Source organism: Camelus ferus, chromosome 25 (assembly GCF_009834535.1).
Source record: "Camelus ferus isolate YT-003-E chromosome 25, BCGSAC_Cfer_1.0, whole genome shotgun sequence".
NCBI classification, from domain to species: Eukaryota; Metazoa; Chordata; class Mammalia; order Artiodactyla; family Camelidae; genus Camelus; species Camelus ferus.
Window position 1 is genome coordinate 2,332,995 of NC_045720.1, and position 17,639 is coordinate 2,350,633.

Genomic DNA, 17,639 nt, shown 5'->3' on the forward strand with positions numbered 1-17,639 from the left:
CCTGCTGGCAGGGCACTGGGCCCTCTCCACCTGGGGCCCCCACACTTGCCACCTCCCCCCACCGGCCACTCACTGTCGGATGAACTGGATGGCATCCTCATACTTCATCCCGCTCTCGATGAGGGCCAGCGCCACGAGGACCGGAGCCCTAGGGCAGACAGCAGGAGCCGGTCATCCAAGCCTCCACACCCACCCCTCCCCTGAGAGACGCAGAGTGAACACCGTCACCCTCAAGGCCTGAGGGCTGCCTGCACTTTCCCAGTGCCCTTCCCTCCCCTGGGGAGCGCATGGGATCCCAAATCCTGGCTCTTCCAGTCCCTGCTGTGTGACCTCTGGGGGGCCAGGCAACCTCTCTGTGCCTCAGGCTCCTTGTGTGTAAGTGTGATGTTGGGAGAGTTCAAAGAGGGAGGACGAAGCGCTGGGCCTGTGTATGGCCATGGACAAGAGCCTGATACTTCACTATCAACCCCAGCCGGTCCCTATACAAGTAGGATTCCACTGCCCAGGTCAAACCGGCTATGGGTGGGGGTGGAGTCTTTGTGTCTGGGGAGGGATGGGGCTGAGCTCCTTCCTGCTCAAGGACTTCCTCCCTGCCTGCTTCTGGGGACCCCCTAAGAGGGAGGTCACATGTGATGGAGGCTCCACACCCACACCCAAAAGCGAGCCAGGCCCCAGGGTCCCCAGGTTCAGGCAAGCCGCCCTGCCCTGCAGCTCACCGTCCCAGGCCGGCCACACAGTGCACGGCCACGCAGCTGCCAGGGTCATCACAGAACTTGGTCTTCAGCAAGCTCAGCCAGTCCTCCACCACCTTGCCAGGCGGGGGTGCCCCATCGTCAAACGGCCAGTCCTGCAGAAAGCAGCAGACCCCCACACCCAAAGATGGGGTGAGACCCAGGATAGGTCGGGGCACTGGGAGAAGCATGGAGGATGTCAGGAGCCTGTGAGCCCACGAGGGTCAGGGTCAGGGCACAGGCCCCAAAGGGCTCCAACTGCAAGGCTCCTCCTCATCCCTTCCCTTCCCTTCAGCTGTTCCCTCCTCCAGGAAGCTTCCCAGAACACCCTACTCTTTCCTTTTGGAAGCCCTGCTCTTCTCCACGTCAGCCACACTGCGATTCTGGGGTCATAGCCTGATCCTCACCGAGCCAAGAGATTCGGGGTCAGCAGGCCCAAGGGGGTCTGTCCATGAACATGGCTGACATGCCTCTCTGCGTCCCCAGCCCCCAGCTTGGCTGCACAGAGCAGGCCCAGCCCCATGAGGAAGGAGATACTTGAGTGAAGCAGACTCATGTGGGGCAGAGTGAGCGGCCCCAGAATTAGCACCGTTTGGCACCAGGGGTGAATCTACATGGGCCCAGCAAGGTGAAGCCCCTGGGGCATCTAATCCAGTACGTGGCCTCCAGATTTGGCAACCCCTGGAGGAAACTGGTTTGCCTGGCTGCCGTAAGTCTAACCGGAACCCTTACTGCTGCAGTGGGAGGGGAGGGGAAGGCCACAGGCTCCTTTACACGTGCTCATCTGGAGCCTTTCAAGCACCCTTGCCCTACAGGCGAGGGACCTGGGGCGACACAGCCAGGAAGGGGCAGGGGAGGACTTCAGGCAGGCCTGCCCGGCCACTTCCACCACCGTCTCCTGGCTCGGGGCCCACCCTCAGTGCTGGCCCCGGGGCTCTGGCTGCAGCAGCTGAGGCACAGGGAAGCCCGTGGCCCGGCCCACGGAGATGTGACAGTAGAGCTACCCTGCCTTCCACCTGGACACCGGTCCCCACAACCGGGGACCAAGGAAACAGCCCCAAGGACCCCTGCCAACAGCCTCGGCAGAGAGCCTCCCCAGTGACCCGACAGGCACACGCAACGCCCCCTCCCAGAGGCACCCCACTGCCCGGCGACAGGGCCCCAGACACCAGACAGCAAGACAGAGGTGAGGCCCCTGAGAGAGCCCAGACGTGGAGGTGCCAGCTCAGAGCCGCGGGGGTCCCGGCTCTGCCCTGTGCTCCCTCGGGGACCTGGGGCGGCCTGCCCAGTGGAGCCGAGCTCCCCGCCAGCAGGGCTGTTGGGGTCAGAGCCCCCGCCAAGTGCTGAGGGGTGGGGATGTTACTATGAACGAGCCACTACCCGGGCATTCCCAGCTCTGACACTGTCTAGCTGTGGCCTGACAGAGGCTGACCAGAGCCTGATTCCCCACGACAGAGCCCCACGTGGAGCCGCCGTGAGGCTGAGGAGCACTGGTGTCTGCCGGGCCTGCCAGCCCCGTGGCACACGGGGGCCCAGGGGCGGGAGCCCTGGCTGTGGCCGCGCACAAGTGTGGGCCCACCTCCCGAGCCAGGCTGGCCAGGGACAGCACGTCCAACCTAGAGATGTGCCCAGACAGCATGTGGCCTGGGCACGCACACGGCTGGGGGTGGCAGGTGGCACGCAGCAAGGCCACGTGTGCCTGCCTCACAACGGAGGGGCTTCCAAACCACTGCCCAGGCCGAGGGGAGCCCCAGCAACCCCAACCGTACACCCCGAGACAGCAGCAACACCCCCTGCACCCCGTGACCCTCACCACGACGGTGATGCCATCCCTCTCCAGCGGGGCCTTGTCGTAGGTCACTTCGCACACACGCACCACAGTGGTGGCCCCGTACCTCTTCAGGTCCTGGCAGGGAGGGAGGAAGGCAGGTCTGGGCTGGGGTTACAGGGCTCAGGGGTGGGGACCCCCTGATTGAGGCCCCTGGGGCAAGGGCATGCCCCCCTCAACAAGGCAGGAAGGCTGATGCCCGGCGTGAGTTACCCGTGGTTCACAGACTTTCAGGCTCAGTGACTTGCCGGGGGTTGGGTCTTTCCTGATGCTCCTGGGGCACCTGTCCCTAGGCCCACCCAGCAGCAGGGAGGGTGCCCCCACCTACCCGCACTGCCATCTCGGCTACACAGCTGTGAGCCAGTTCCCCAGCATGTCACCTCCCTCCTCTTGGGTGCTCAGGATCCCAGATGCACCAGCATTTTCCAGACAAAGCCCCTGGGTCCTCAGGCAGGGACAGGACACCACCAGCCCACAAGTGGGCTCCTGTGTGGTCCCTGCTCTGAGCAGCCCTCTCAGCCGGGGTTGCAAGACAGGTCTAGTCAAGGGTCACAGCCAGACCCCACACAGGGGCCTTCAGAGTCTCAGAGGGGCAGGCCTCAGTGGGCAGGGGTGCCTCAGAGCAGGGAGGGCAGGCACCTGCTCAGATGGTGGCCAGAAGGGAACCAGGCCCTGCACACCAGGGGGAAGCCCCAAGCTACCAGGGAAAAGGTCAAGGCAGTTGACAGCCAGGCACAACAATATTTATACGCTGGGGGTTGGGGGCAGGCTCCACTCCATGGGGTCCACGTGCAGGGGCTGCTCCCACCCCGACCTGCTCCCAGCAGCTATTTTCAGAGTGGTGAGGAATCATGCGACGGGGACACCAAACACAGTGAGGACAGCATGGAGCTATTCTGAGAATGCAGGCAGCAGGAGGGGCTGCAGGGCTCTGAGGCCACAGGACACCTCAGACCCCTCTGTGCCTGCAGCAGAGTGCTGCCACCCGCCCAGGGCTGAGCCTTGACCCTGGTCACTTTCTGAACCCTGACCCTGGTCACACACTGAGCCCTGACGCTCATCACAGACTGAGCCCTGACCCTGGTCCCACACTGAGCCCCGACCCTCGTCCCAGACTGAGCCCTGATTCTGGTCCCACACTGAGCCCTGACCCTCGTCCTAGACTGAGCCCTGATCCTGGCCCCAGACTGAGCCCTGAACCCAATCACAACCTGAGTGATGTGCTCAGTCTTCCCCAAGATCCTGCTATTATCTCAAAGGTCTCAGCTATGCAGGGGGACAGCCCTCCTCTATAGGGCCCCCAGCTCAGTGTCTGAGGTCCAGGTGCCCCGAGGGAAGGTGTTTAAGTCCTCTCATGCCCTGGCCCCTGTTTAACTATGACAAGTATTCAAGGGGCCTTATCTCATGTTGCAGAGGGAACAGCTGGAGGTCTGAGCCCACGAATGCTGCCCCCCCATAGCCACAGGCCCTGCAAACAGCAAGGCTCACTGCAGAGGCCAGGCTCTTGCAGGGCCATGCGGAGAACGGCAGGCCCTGCAAACGCATCTGGCCACGTCTTACGGGGCTGCGAGCAGCGCACAGCTCTGCCTGCTGGCTCTCCAGGGTGCAGTGGCCAGCTCGGACTCTTGCCCAGCCTCTCCTCACACAGGTATCTGTGCCCTGAAGCTCCCCGCCGTCTGTTCTAACCCAAGGATTCCCCCAGAGCCTGTGGGCCGGAGGTGGCGCTGGCTTTCACACCCCATCCCCCCTCCGCCTGACCCCTGGCTGTTTAAGCAGCCCCTGCTCACCTGGGGGCCCCTCCCTCCTCCTTCCTGCTCAGCCCCTGCCTGGAGGACAAAGGGCCAGCAAAGTGCTCAGGAGAGCCCAGCCACAGGTGATGTCCTGAGGAGGCGATGTCCATCTCTCCTCCTGCCTCTGCACCTGGCTGTGTCCATGCAGCGTGGCCTCCCACTGTCCATGCACCGGCCCAGCCTGCAGGCCCCAGGGGGCCCAGCAAGTCCCCCACAAGTCCTCACACCCCAGCTCCACAGGACACTCTCGTGTGCCCTGGGGACCCTGGAACCTGGGTGGCAGTTCTGCTCCCAAGCACGTCTCACACTGGGGGCTCTCGGGAGGCCAGGGCGGCACAGCTGGGCTTGCTGGGCACTCACCTGGATGAAGGTGCTGAGGGTGGCGTTGGTGGGGTTGTGAGTGATGAGGAAACGCATGTGCTTGTAGCTCACCTCCACAGGGGCGGGCCGGTTCATCCGCGCCATGGCTCCTCCCGAAGCCGGGCGGTGCCCAGGAAGGGGCTGCGGGCAGGGCCGGGGACACGGAGGAGAGGCCTCACTAGCCCCCCAAAACCCAAGGAGAACAAGATCCCTGTGCTTGTCCAAGAGAGAGGAAATGCTTTTTTAAAAACCTGCCCCCCAAAACCCCGCACAAATATTGTGCAAATACTTGGAGGGGGGAGGATGCCGCCCGGAATGCGGGTAATTAAAAAGGAAAACCCAAGGCTTTAAAAAACAAAAGAAACAAAATCGCCCCCCAAAAGTAAGACCAGTCCAAGCTCCCGCCTCTCAGAGCCGGACAATTATAAGGGGGCAAAAGGGAAAAACAACGACAACCCAGCAAAGAAAACTTAAAAAGCCCGAAGTGAATCCGGCCGCTGTGGCCGTGTCCAGCGCTGAGCCTGTCGCCAGGGACGCCGTCTCTGCATCGGAGGACGGGGAAACAGCCGCCTTCACTCAAAGGCAGGCCCCAAATTGCCAAGGACCAAAAGAAAAACGAACTTGAACTGAACCAACAGGGCAGCCTTGGGGTGGTGGGGTCACAGGCGGCGGTGGCCGTGGTGGGCAGGTGGGCGGCTCTGAGCGGGGCCTTTGTCACGTTACCCCATCGGGGTACAGCGAGTCCTGGAGTGGGGCGGGGGGCTCAGGAGGCAGAGCCGGCCCCGGGCCGGGCGGCGGCACCCATGGGCCGGGGAGGGCAATGGTGGGGGCCAGAGGCGCGGGGGCCCCGTCAGCAGCAGGTGCGGCGGCGATGCTGGGCGCGGCGGTATTGAGAGCTGCCCCCCGAGGCCCTCTCCATAAATCCCAGGCTGGTCAGCAGCAGGCAGCGTCTGGGGGAGGAGGGGAGAAGGAAGCGAACAGAAAAGGGGTCACTGGGAGCCCTGGCCCATCCCCTCCGTCACGGCCAGTGCTCTCCCCAGCCCTGCTGCAACTCCATGCTGAAGGAGCGACCCTCCTTGGGCCTCAGCTCCCCCAACCACACCCCAGGAGCCCCAGGAAGGACAGCTCCAGCCAGGGCTGACCCACAGCCCTGAGGTGACAGAACAGCCACCAGGACAGGGCAGAGAGGGACACACACATGCCCTGGGGATGTGCTGAACCCCAACACAAACGTCAAAGTGGTCTGCGGTAACAGAAGCCTAGCCCCCCTGAAGCCCAGCCCCTCCACGGCCCGCAATCAGCAGAAACCCCATCCCCACCCAGGACAGTCGCCCTCTCCTCTGCGGAATTCTGGCCTCTGGGATTTCCAAGCCCAGGTTATTCCGGGATGGCCAGCCCTCAGGGAAAGAAGCTCAGGAACGGAGGTCAGGGCACCCGAGCGCAGCAGGGTGAGGGTCACCACAGCCATGTCCCATCTTAAACATCTCCCAAGAGCTTCCCCGTGGAAACCTCGGGCTCTGGTCTGCCTCTGCCCCCGGACCACTGGCCACCACTCCCCCACAGGGCTGGCCAGGCGCTGGGCGCAAACAAGGCGGCTCTGCCCTCCAGGAGTTCAGAGAAGTAGGGACAGATCACAGGGGCCAAAGGGCCAGGGCCAGCCACCAGGTGCAGGCCGAGGTGGTAACAATGCAGGGGGCCAGGCATAGGGTCCCACTGTGACAGGGTCCCAGGGAGAGAGGCTGCTCAGCCACAAAGAGAGCATCAACCACTCGCACACCTGTCTCTCCCACTCTGGGCCCCAAAGGGCCAGGGCCAGGACCCCAGCAAGAGCATCCAACCCCACTTCCGCCCCACAGACACGTGGAGACCTGGGGCACATCACTAGCCTCAGTTTCTCCATCTGCACAGTGAGGAGCCAAAGGGGACCCCTCTGGCACAACCCAGGGGTTAGCAAACCCCTCCAGCCACTGGTCTCAGCCCAAGCCCCAGGGCCAGTAGTCCCACTTGCTCACCAGGCAGGTCCTCCATCCTCCAACCCAACACTTCTTACCTCTGCCCCAGCCAGCACCCTCTTATCCAGCTGCCCACCAGGCAGGCTGGGCCCAGGCACAATTGGGGCGCAGAGCTGGGACACTGGACATGCAGGGCCAGCTCCACCGCTGCTCCCAGGCTCAGGGCAGGTGCCACGGCTCACATTCTGCCCCTTGCTTTGTCCAGAAGGGGTACATGGGGGTCCCCAGGGAGGGGTAAAACGCCAAGGAGAAGGGATGCTGTCCTGGTTCAGCCAGCCCAGACCCACACCGTCTCAGAGCAAACCAGCTCGGAGCACAGGAGAGGAAAGAGCCCGCGGCCGGCGCCCTGAGCAGCACACAAACACTTGCCCCTCCTGGGGCTGTGGGGTGTTCCCATGTGGTAGTGTGTTTACTAGAAAGAAAGGACAAAGACCCAAGGAAGCCACAAGACTACAGGCCTCTCCTGAGGGAATGAGCCACCACCTCACCACTCACAGTTGCTGGGCACCTGGGGAGACCCCGGGAGCAGGAGCAGAAGGCCAGGCTCTGCTGCCAGTGTCCCTGGACGGCCCTCCAGGCTGAGGACCCAGAGCCACCCCACACAACCAACCAAGTGAGCCTCAAGTGTCCCCTGCTGGCAAGGGTCAGGGGCCAAACTGGCAGGGCCCTAGCTAGGATAGGGTCAGGGTCTGGGCCAAGGTTTAGACCAAGATCACTACCCAAGCTGGGCTGGGGTCTTGCCACACACCCCACTTGTCTCCACAGTGTCCGGGGTCCCCCCTCCCCACGAGTGAGCAAAGCAGTGATACCCCGACTTCTGGCCCCTGGCAGCCTCACAGGGCTCAACCAGACCTTCTGGCCTCCCTCCAGGGAGGCACCCTTCCTACTGACCACACCCCCTCAGTGAGGTCACTGAGTCATGTCCCCAGGCAGGGCCGACCCAAGACCACCAGTCACCACTCCTCAGGTCTCCTCCACCCCCCATGAAGCAGGAGCCTTCTGGAAGCCCAACGCCCCTCCCTCTGGCCTTCCTGCCACTGGCCCCACATTGCTATGTAGGGACCTCAGCCGGCCTCCTCTCCAGGGCAGGCTCTGAGCCCTCTGCTATGCCCAGAACAGCCATCCTTTTCAGATCTGCTAGTGGAGGCCCCATCCTTGTCCCTGTACATCAGGAAACAGGCCAGGGAGAGATGGAGGACCTTCTCTGGGCCCTGCCCGTGCCCGGTGCCTGGTACATGCTCCCTGTGGGTTTTCTCAGCCTCGAGTCCAGGCAGCTTATTGCTGGTGGCACAGATGGTTAAGGAGCTGGCCGAGAGCAACTCCAGAGGGCTTCAGAGAGTGCCATCCTCTCTGGACCGGGGAGCTTGGATGATTTGGAAGAAGCCTGCAGAACTAGGGCCCAGCTGGGCCCCAGGAGAGCTAAGGCACGGGCGTGGGAGCACCGTGGGCAGGGCTGGGATCCGGTGGGCTGGCCTGGGCTGGGCTGGGCTGGGCTGGGCTGGGTTGGGGCAGTGGGTGGGGCACCCATCCCGCACGGTGCGTTTGCCACGGGTTGTGTGGGGGCTGGTTCTGAGGGCTGCGGGCCCCCTCCCCGGGGGCGGGGCTGGGGTCCCCCCGGCCCGCCCCGCGCCCGCCCCGCCCAGGCTCACCAGCGCGCAGGCGTCCCGCTGCCGCCTCCATCCGCGCGGGGCCGCGCGGGGCCTGGCCGAGAGCCGCCGAGACCCAGTGCGAGGGGCGCGGCGGCCTCCCGTGGGTGCTCCGCGGCCTGGCGGCCGGGGGCTATTTATAGCGCCCGGGCGTCACGTGGGCGGTGTGGCCGGTGACCGGCGGGCGACCCAGCTTGTTGTGGCTCCCACACCTGCTGCCTAAATATAACCACGGGCTGGCCCACGCGCCCGGCAAACAAAGGGACGGTGGAGGGCCGAGCCGGGAGAGGAAGCGCTTCGGAGGAAGGGGAAATGCAAGGGCGGGGGCGCTGTCCAAGCACCCCGCCTGCCTCCCGCCGGGCTCTGGTGCCCCTCACCCGTGCGCGCCCCCCCCCCAGAACTGTCCGGGGCTCCCCGTGGCCCCATCTTGAAGGAAGGATTCACACATCAGAGTTGGGGCAGCACCGGGCCAGGAGGACCTCGGCGAGGAACTAGGCTCCTGGCGGGGGCCTCGGCAGGAAATGAAAATGGAAAGAAGGGTGCCCCGGCCCAAGTGGCTTCATGAGGCTGACACCCACAGGATGAGGGCCGGCCACCTGGTCTGGTCCCAAAGTCCTCCTGCTTAGAGCCCTGCCCAGAGGAACCAGCTTTGCGCCAGAGGAACCCCTCCACTTCCTGAGTACCTTCTGTGTGCTCTGAACCTGCACGCCCCACCCCCAGCGTGCAGGTGAGAAAGCTAGTGGGACACACAGACAGGCAGAATTCACCCAGGGTGTGGTGTCCACATCCCACTCATTCTCCAGTGCTCAGTGCAGATGCCTCCTCCCCATGAGACCCTCTGTGATTGAAACCCTCCCAGGTCCGGGCCTGCCCGCATGGGCAGGGTCCTGGCTTCACCGTGTCAGCAACACACGTGCTCCCCAAACTGCAGATCCCAAGAGTGCAGCCTGGGATCGCGATCAACTCTACCTGCCCTGGCCAGCCGTGAGGCCTTTGGAAGGGGGTGGAGCAGGGTGGGCAGAGCCCCCAGCACACAGGGTCCCTAGGGGCCTTGCCTTGCTGGGAACCCGGCTCTGAGCCCAGCTCCCAGACAGCCAGCCTGGCCCCTGCAATCATCGGTCAGCGCCACAGGGGCGGGGTGGGAGGAACTGGCTGGGGGCCCAGCCCAGAGCACAGCCCCCTCCCAGGCTGTCCCCACACATGTACCCAGGGAGTATCAGCCATGCCTGTGACCCCCCCTCCTCCCACCCCAGCTGGGCAAGCAGGCAAGGAAGGCAAGGACAGTACAACCGTGGACAGGGCAGAAAGGCCCACTGGAGCCCCGCCCAAGCCAGGCTGGGTGGCCTGCCCACCAGCTCAGGGAGCCCAATGGCGTGAGCTCCCCAGCAAGGGCTCCTCCACCTAGAAGCAAGGTCGGCTCAGGCTAGGACTCCCACTCCAGTGCTCTTAGGTCCCCACTCCCAGCAGCATCTTCCTAAAGGCCAGCTCTGGGCACTCAGCCACACCAGTCTCCCGCCTTGACCGATTTCTGAGGGTCTGTCCCCTCAGACACCGTGCTGGACACTGCATCCCCTGAACAAGACACGTTGGCCACACTATTCATAAAACAGCAGCTCAGAGGGGTCAAGGGACTTGCCCAAGTCACAAAGCCAGGACGCAGAACCACAGTTGGGGCCGAGTTTTGATGACCCCCTGGAGACCCTGCTCATCCCAACCCCGGCTCCCTGGGAGAGAGGAGCCCTGGGCAAGTGACTTCCACCATCCGACGCTGCATCGTCATCTGGACGCAGTGCGAGCTCCCATCAGGCTCCATGATACTACACCCAGCACCCAGAGCCCACCAGGCTGCTCAGGCTGCAGACCTGGGCCCCAGCACCCCTGTTCCCCCTTGCCTGGGGCGCCCACTCCAGCCAGGCCCGGGGGGCACCTGCTGCAGCTGGCACGGTCCCAAGCCCTTCGGGGAAGTCTATTTTTATCAGGGCAGGAGCCGTTCCTGGAAACCTCCCAGAGCAAGCCCAAGTCTGCACACTGCTCGGGGCCCAGAAGGGGAGACCCGACAGGCCAAGCCCACGCCAAGCCCTCGAGAAACCTTCCCAGAGCACTCCCGTCCCTGCACCCTTTGCACTGAGGATCCAGCCCCCATCACCGGCGAAGCTCCACCGCCTCCTCTCCCAGCACCCCTGTCCAACCTCCTCCCTTCAGCCACATGCCCTCAGAGCAGAGAGTGTCCCGGCCTCAGGGAAGGCATGTCTGGAAGGAGGGACCCAGAGGCTGTCGACTCCACCCACCTCCCACATGGGGCCTGGCACCAGGAGGGCTCCCAACTTGTTGCGGAAGGAACAAATGACCCAGCGTTCTGGGCGGAGGTCCAGATCTGGGGAGTATCCAGAACCCATCACGGGATCTCAGCCCCTGAAGTCCAGAGGAACCTGAGATCACCCAGGCCATCTAATCCCCAGCTTGCACACCTGCGGTGGCAGGGAGCTCACTGCTCCTTGGCGGCACCTTCCATCTTCGGGCACCTCCCTGAGTTATGAATTCCTCCCTCTGCTGCCTCCTGAATGCCTACTGCTGGGCTGGGGGCCCGCAGGGGGAAGGCTGCAGAGCAGATGGGCCAGCACAGCAGGGGTCGTGGGAGGCAGAACTGGAAGGCCAGGTGGCCGGGGAAGGCCTCCAGGAGGAGCTGGCCAGTAAAGGGAGCCGGCACACTCCTGCTATCTGGAAGCTTGTCATCGGGGCTCGACCGGCCACCCTTGTCCTCTGTGGGGCCTGTGGCCTCCTCTGTAAGTGGTGACAGTGCCAGGGAGGAACCCACCTTCCGCAGGGATGCCAGCTCTAAGCTGGTCATGGAGCTGTGACCTGGAAGCAGAGCTGTTTGGGAACAGGCTTGCGTTTCCGCCCTCCCCCGGGACAGGGCACCAGGATGGCAGCACGGACACTGCCCCTCAGGCGCTGCAAAGGGCCACCCTCGCCACAGAGTGGTTTTAATGGTGCCTTGTGGGGCATAGTACCCACTTGCCAAACCAAGTGGCCCACCTCTCCCCAAGGTGACCCTCATATGCCATCAGGCCCCAGCACTGCCCAGGCAGGCCACAGCTCCACCGCAGACCTGGGAGCTGTAACTGCCACCTCCTCGGGCGAGCACCGGTCAAAGCGTGGACGAGGCTTCTGGATTCCACCCTAGCTGTCATCAGGGGCGGACACAAAGCAGCCAGGCCGGCAACCAGGTGAGCCGGACCAGGAGTCTTGGGTCTTCTGAACCCTGTGGCCACCAGGAACCTGCCAGGCCCACGTGGAGCCTCCAGGCAGGCAGCAGGTGCAGGCGCTGACTGCCACTCTGAGGGCTGCTGTTGCCTCAGCCCCAGCTAGGACGCGGGCCCTCCCCACCTCAGCCTCAGCCAGCCTGGCCTCACCTTGATGGGCCTGGACACTCCCCTGATGGGACCCGCACGAGAGGAGAGAAGCAGGGCGGGAGGGGAGCTCGCAAGCCTGTGGTCCAGCTGGGACTGGGCTCTCAGGCCTGGGGGCTAACCCAGTGCTGCCTGGACCACCTCCCCTTGGAGCCCTGGCTCCTCACCTGAAAAAGATACGACAAGCCCTGCCTTGCTGGGGTGCCAAGGGGACAAGGGGCAGGAGGCACTGACAGCTGGAAAACAGAGCCTCCAGGCAGCAGCTCAGATGAGGAAACTGAGATGCAACCAGGGAAGCAGGGCCGCCAAGTGCCCCGCTGGTGCCTCTCCTGCCACCCCCGAGACCCCTGCAGCTGAGGGGTAGGGCACCTCCCCTGCCTCTCCCCACCCCCTCCCTCACGCCCCCACCCCTGGAGCAGCCTTTCCTGCCGGGAGCTCACAGCTGGGGACACAGCGGCTTGGAAGGTGTGGCTACTGCTAGCCATACCGCCTGTGACATCACATATGACACACTGGCCACAGCTCATCCAGGTGTCCAGCACGTGAGGGGACTGCACCCCTGAGGCTGCCTGCCTCTGCGCAAAGGCCCCCCAGTCCTGTTTACCCATCCCTGACCAGGGTGCCTCACCCCCCCCCAGTGACCCCTCCCTCCCTGAGGCTCTGAGCCAGTTCATCCACTTGTGTCCTCCCTGTGGCCTCCCCGGCTCCCATCCCAGAACTCAGGATCCTTTCCAAGAGGGGAAGGGGGGCAGCATTTGTCCATTCATTCATTCATTCATCCATCCAATTTAGATGTTCACTGAGTACCTCCCAGTGCCAGGTGCTGGGCTAAGCCTGGGGGACACACGGGAAGAAGTCACCAGAAAAGGCAAAAAAGCCTGCCTGACCCTCCCCGCCCGCCCAGACAGGGTTGCTGGCCTCCCCTCCACTCCCTGCCCTGAGAAGCCACCTCCCAGACTGCCCAGCTCAGGTGGGCCAGGTAATTACAATATTGTAGCTGCCCCAGGAGCAGGTGGGAGTGCCCCTCATGCAGGCAGCACTGCTGAGTCAGGGATCACCTCACCCCTGGAGCCAAACCTCTTGGGCTCCGCGCAGAGCCCTCCCACCGTCCTGTGCCTCAGTTTCCCTGGGCTGTCACATGCAGTTAGAATGTGGCATTTCCCCAAGGCCTCCTGTCACTGGGCTACCCAGGTCACACCTGGGCCACCCTTCCCCACCCAGCCCGGCCTCCCCTCCCCTGGCTCAGGGAGCATCACCCCTGTGGAACTCCCACTTGGCCTGCGGCTCCCCTGTGAGCTGTCCTGGCCTTCAGGCCCTTGACCTGGGGGACTGCCTCGTGTTCCCCCTGCAGCCCACATCCCGACCTCTGGACCGAACACCATCCCCTCCTCCCATCTTTACTGACCAGGCAACCTCGGCCGTCACTGTGTGCCTCAGTTTCCTCACCTGCAAAGAGAAATGACAGCTGCCCGGAGCACGCCCACAGCCTGGCCATCACACTGCCTGGGGGACCTCACCTTGGAGCACAGAAAGGAGCCCCCTCCTCCAGTCTCAGTGGGTCCTTTGAGGCCGGAGCTAATGCCTCGACCCCTGTCCCCCGTCCCCAGTGTCAAGGCCTTGCCTCCCTGGGCCCCTCCCCATGCAGCTCTGCCCCTTCCACCAGGCAGCTCAGGACCCCACCAGAGACCCAAACTCAGGGACACGGAGGTGCCCTCGAAGGAGGTCCACCCACCCTGCCCCTCATCGGGGGGGGGGAAGCTCAAGGGTCTGCAGCCCCCAACCCCCTTTCTCTCTCTGCCACCCCCTCCCCACCAGAGTGGGAGTCAAGAGACCCCATATTCTCATCTCAAAGGGAGGCTCAGTACAGGTTTGCTGGGCGCACATCCTGCCTCCAGCCCGAGACTAGCCCTCTGCCCGCCTACACAGTGAGTGGCTGCCAGGCAAGGCCTGGCCCGGGGCTGGAGACAGAATGGTGGCGCCCAACCTGCTGCTGCTCAAATGCTATCCATGGCTCCCTATGGCCTACAAAACTGAGGGGAGGTCTCACTTTTCAGCCCGGCCCACTGGCCCCTGCCCCTCCACCCTCAGTAGGGGGAGGTGGGGAGGGGGCTGTAGGATTCATGGCTCACCTGCCCAGAGCCCAGGCCCAGGGGAACGTCAGGACGAGGCCTTCAGAGCAGCCGAAGCCGATGCCAGGAGGCCAGCCACCCATATCAGCCACCAAGGTGATGTGCCCCCAGGTCCTCAACTCAGAGCCCAGCAGCTCTTGCTCTGCACACCGTTATGGCCAACCAAGAAAGTTCCAGACAACCCCAACCCCCTCAGGGGTTATTAAAACCCAAGATAACAGCATACGACAATCTAAGCCACCACTTACTAACAATAAATGGTAATAACGCAGTTACCGCTTGAGTGCCTGCTTTTTGACCGAGCCTGAAGATTGTCGGGGTCAAACAGATCATAAGCTCTGTTTATTAGCCGGGGGTCCTGCACTCCTGAAGCTCCACTGGTTCATTTTGGACAAGGGGGTTTAACATAGCCCAGCTGGTCGCTGGAGGGTTCAGACTCGGCATCTGGACTAATGGCCACACCAACCACAGACCGCACACATGTTCCGGCCATTTCCAGCCTCACAGCACCTCCAAGGGCACCTGCTGACTGGTGACAGCCCCCTTCACCCTGGCTGTCCTGGAGTGATACTTCATGGCACCTGGTTCCCCCACGCCGCCCCCGTGACGATACACAGTCATGCAGTCACTGTGACGTGACCCTCATTTCACAAGAGAGGACAGGGCACAGAGGGGGCTCAGTCACTCCGCAAGGGGGAGAAGAAACCAGGCTGGACCCCTCCGCCAGCTCCGAGACCCCCCTCTGCACTGTGACCCTGTCCCTCCTATTGACTGTGCGACCAGTGTTCCCAGTCACCCTCCCTCCTGTGCCACTGAGGCGGGGGGACCGCAACCAGAGGCTTGGGGCAGTCTGCAATATCAGAGTGCCTGGAAGGAGAGTCCATTCCAACATGGTCCAGTTTGGGTCTGGAAGGAAAAGGACCCCTCGCCCCATTTGATGGAGGAAACCACTGAGTCTCCCAGCTGAGCTGCGAGCATGAGCAGGAAGGCCTGGGGACCCCACACCCTGGTCCTCACCCCACACAAGCCTGCCAGGAGCCCCCAGACACTCACCCTCCTTCCAAGTCCTGGAGTCCTGTGGCCACGCCCCCAGCCCAGCTTTATCCCCGGCCTGGCCTCCCGGCCTCCCGCCCTCCCGCGTCAAAGGCCCTGGAATGCCGCCAGATGCCGGGGAGGCGGGGGCTAGGACAGGGGCAGCCCCAGAAGGATCCTGCCTTGCTCCCGCCTCCCAGGGCAGCCCTGGCAGCAGAGGAAGGGGGCTGGGACATGAGTCTTAGATCATGGCGCGCACCCTGGTCCCGGGGAGAAGGCAGGAGAGCCCCCCTCCCTTGCCATGCAGGCTCTGGGTCCCATAGAGGACAGGACAGTCCCCAGGGTCTTGTAACTGCTGGCAGCCAGAGATGAAGAGGGCAAGAGGGACAGGAGGGGGCAGGCTCAGAGCCAGCGGGGAGGGGGTCTGAGGCATCAAAGCCCAGGCCCTGCAGCTGGCAGGGTTGGGGGACAGAGGGACAGCCTAGGGGCTTCCCTGGTCTCTACCCTGTCTCCCTACTGCCTACTGTGAGCTAGGAAAGGGGTCCCAGGGCCCTTCCCTCACTGTGGGGAGCTCACTGCACCCCCACCTCCCCCAACCACCTTCACAGACACAGCCCAGCCTTCTGCAGCCTGACCCCAACCTAAGCAGCCCCCTGGTGCCCTCCCTGGCCCACTCATGGGAACCCAGGGCTCTCCCTTCCAGGCTGCAGCAGGTTTGCCCAGAGTTCTGCTGAGCTGGGCACTCAGTTCATCCATCCTGTTGTCCGATTTTCTCCATGAGGAAGGGAGGGAGAAGGCCAGCTAATACGCAAGTTAGTCCAGCCTCCCCAGGCCTGAGATCCAGGGCCCCACAAAAGCATGAAGGAAGTAGGAACCCCCACCAGTAGGGGAGGGGCTGTTCCTGCTTCCCAGGGCCTGGGTCACTTGTCCCTCCCCCACCAGGATACTCCCCATCACCACGACATCAGGAGGGGTGGAGCCCTCTCCCCTGACACTGGCTGGGGCACTGGGGGAGGGGGTATCTCAGGCTCGCCCAGCCCCCCACGACTGTACTTCCTGGAGGCAGAGGAAGGCCACCAAGAAGCCCAAACTGTGCCTGCCCCCCGACAGGTGAGGCACTGCGGGCAATTTCCAGCTGCAGGACGCCCTCCACTCCTGTCACCCGGACAGCTGCCCCACCCCCATGGCCCCACTGCTTCCCAGCTGCCGCCCGGGCTCAGTGCTGTCGTGGCTACCCAGTGCCCCAGCCGGTCCCCAAAGCCCTGTGGACAGAATGGCTCCGAGACAGCCAGCCAAGGCAGTGGCTCTGACAGGACTGCCCCTCCTCCGGCATGACTGGGAACCCAGTGTAGACACAGCCTGAGGGGAACGCTGGCAATGTGTGAACACTCACTTATGCCACAAACAGGGACGTCCAGACCAGATACCTCTGCCAGGCAGGGTGGGGGCCCATCGCCTGCTGCTCCGCCATGCCCTCCAGTAGCCTTCCACATCCCCTGTGCCCTCTGGTCCAGGCCCCGTCTTCTGCCTGACCCAAGAGGCCTCTGCCCAGTCTGGAGGTCGAGCTGGGAAGGCTGGGCTCCCCAGCCTCACAGTGCCGGGGACCTCCATACAGAGAGGGGTGTCCACCTTTCTGAGGCCCAGGCCTCAGCATCCTCTTCAGGGCCCCAGCGCCTGCATTCTCACACCCAGCTGGGCTGACCTTGAGCAGCTGGGAGCAGGGCTCTGCAGGCCCTGCTGCGCCCCCAGCCCCCTGCCCGCAGAGCCCCTAGTCCCGGAAGTCCAGTTGTCTGAGATGCTGGCGGCACCTCCAGCCCAGAGCCCTGTCTCTGGAGCACGGGGTGTTGAGCTGGGAACTCGCAGCCCCACATTCTGGACACAAGCAGCAGAGCTTCAAAGCCAGCCCGCCCTCGGGGTTAGAGCTGTACCCGCAGTCCCCGGTGCACTCCTCCTGGGCCCCGCGGGGCTGGCACCGACTCCTGCACCATGCCACCGCGTCTCCAAGGCCCTAGAGGCTGGTGCCCGGAACGGGCGTGGCGCCCCAGCAGGGCATCACGGCCTCTAGGGAGGCCTCTGAGAGGCCCCCACACCCCCCGGGCTCCCCACCTCATCCTCTGCCAGGAATGTGGTGGTCCCCAGGAGGCCCTTGATCCCAGCCTCCGGAGAGCCAAGCGCTCCCCAGGAAAAGCCCCAACCCCTCCTATTCCACGAGCGTGTAGACGGGACCCTCAACAGGCACAGGGGATCCCGGCATAAACTGGGCCTCCAGGCTGGGGCCTCAGAGAACAGGGTGGGTGCTGGGTGCCAGGGCCCTCAGCGAGGGTCCGTGTGGCCTAACAAGCCCTCTCACTGGCTGGGAGGAGGCTGCCCACCGAGTCCCCACCCACTAGGATCAGCTAGAGGCCCCACAGGGGTCCTCAGCTGGCATGGCACAAGGCCGGTGGAACGCCCATGGCAGGTGAGAAAGCCCGCCCCAGGCCGCTGTGTGCCCTGCGCCCATCTCCTCACCTCTCTAGGCCCTCCGAGTCACCAGCACAAAGTGGGAATCAGGGGCCCGTTGCAAGGTGAGCGAACAGAATTGCACCCACGGGTGCCCACGGAGTCGTCACGTGGCCCAAAGGGGGAGTACGCACATGATAGGTGGTTCTAGTCAAGCCCACTCTGCAGAATGGATCCCACATGGAGCTGGGCCCTCCACAGG

General features: G+C 63.9%; 1 protein-coding gene across 3 annotated transcripts in view; it reads right to left on the bottom strand.

Annotated features, from left to right (window-relative positions):
• The window catches only part of PTP4A3 (protein tyrosine phosphatase 4A3), a 33,392-nt gene that overhangs the window by 2,291 nt on the left and 13,462 nt on the right, over window positions 1-17,639 (bottom strand). The window contains exons 1-5 of one of the 3 annotated variants that reach the window (XM_032467635.1): window positions 8,371-8,517; window positions 4,710-5,659; window positions 2,545-2,637; window positions 717-847; window positions 74-148 (exon numbers count right to left, since the gene is read on the bottom strand). In XM_032467635.1, coding sequence (XP_032323526.1) covers window positions 74-148; window positions 717-847; window positions 2,545-2,637; window positions 4,710-4,814 — 404 coding nt within the window. In that variant the 5' untranslated portion in view covers window positions 4,815-5,659; window positions 8,371-8,517. Of the gene's footprint in view, window positions 1-73; window positions 149-716; window positions 848-2,544; window positions 2,638-4,709; window positions 5,660-8,370; window positions 8,519-17,639 lie in introns of those variants that run through there. The other 2 variants (XM_032467636.1, XM_032467637.1) reach the window with 2 other exon arrangements.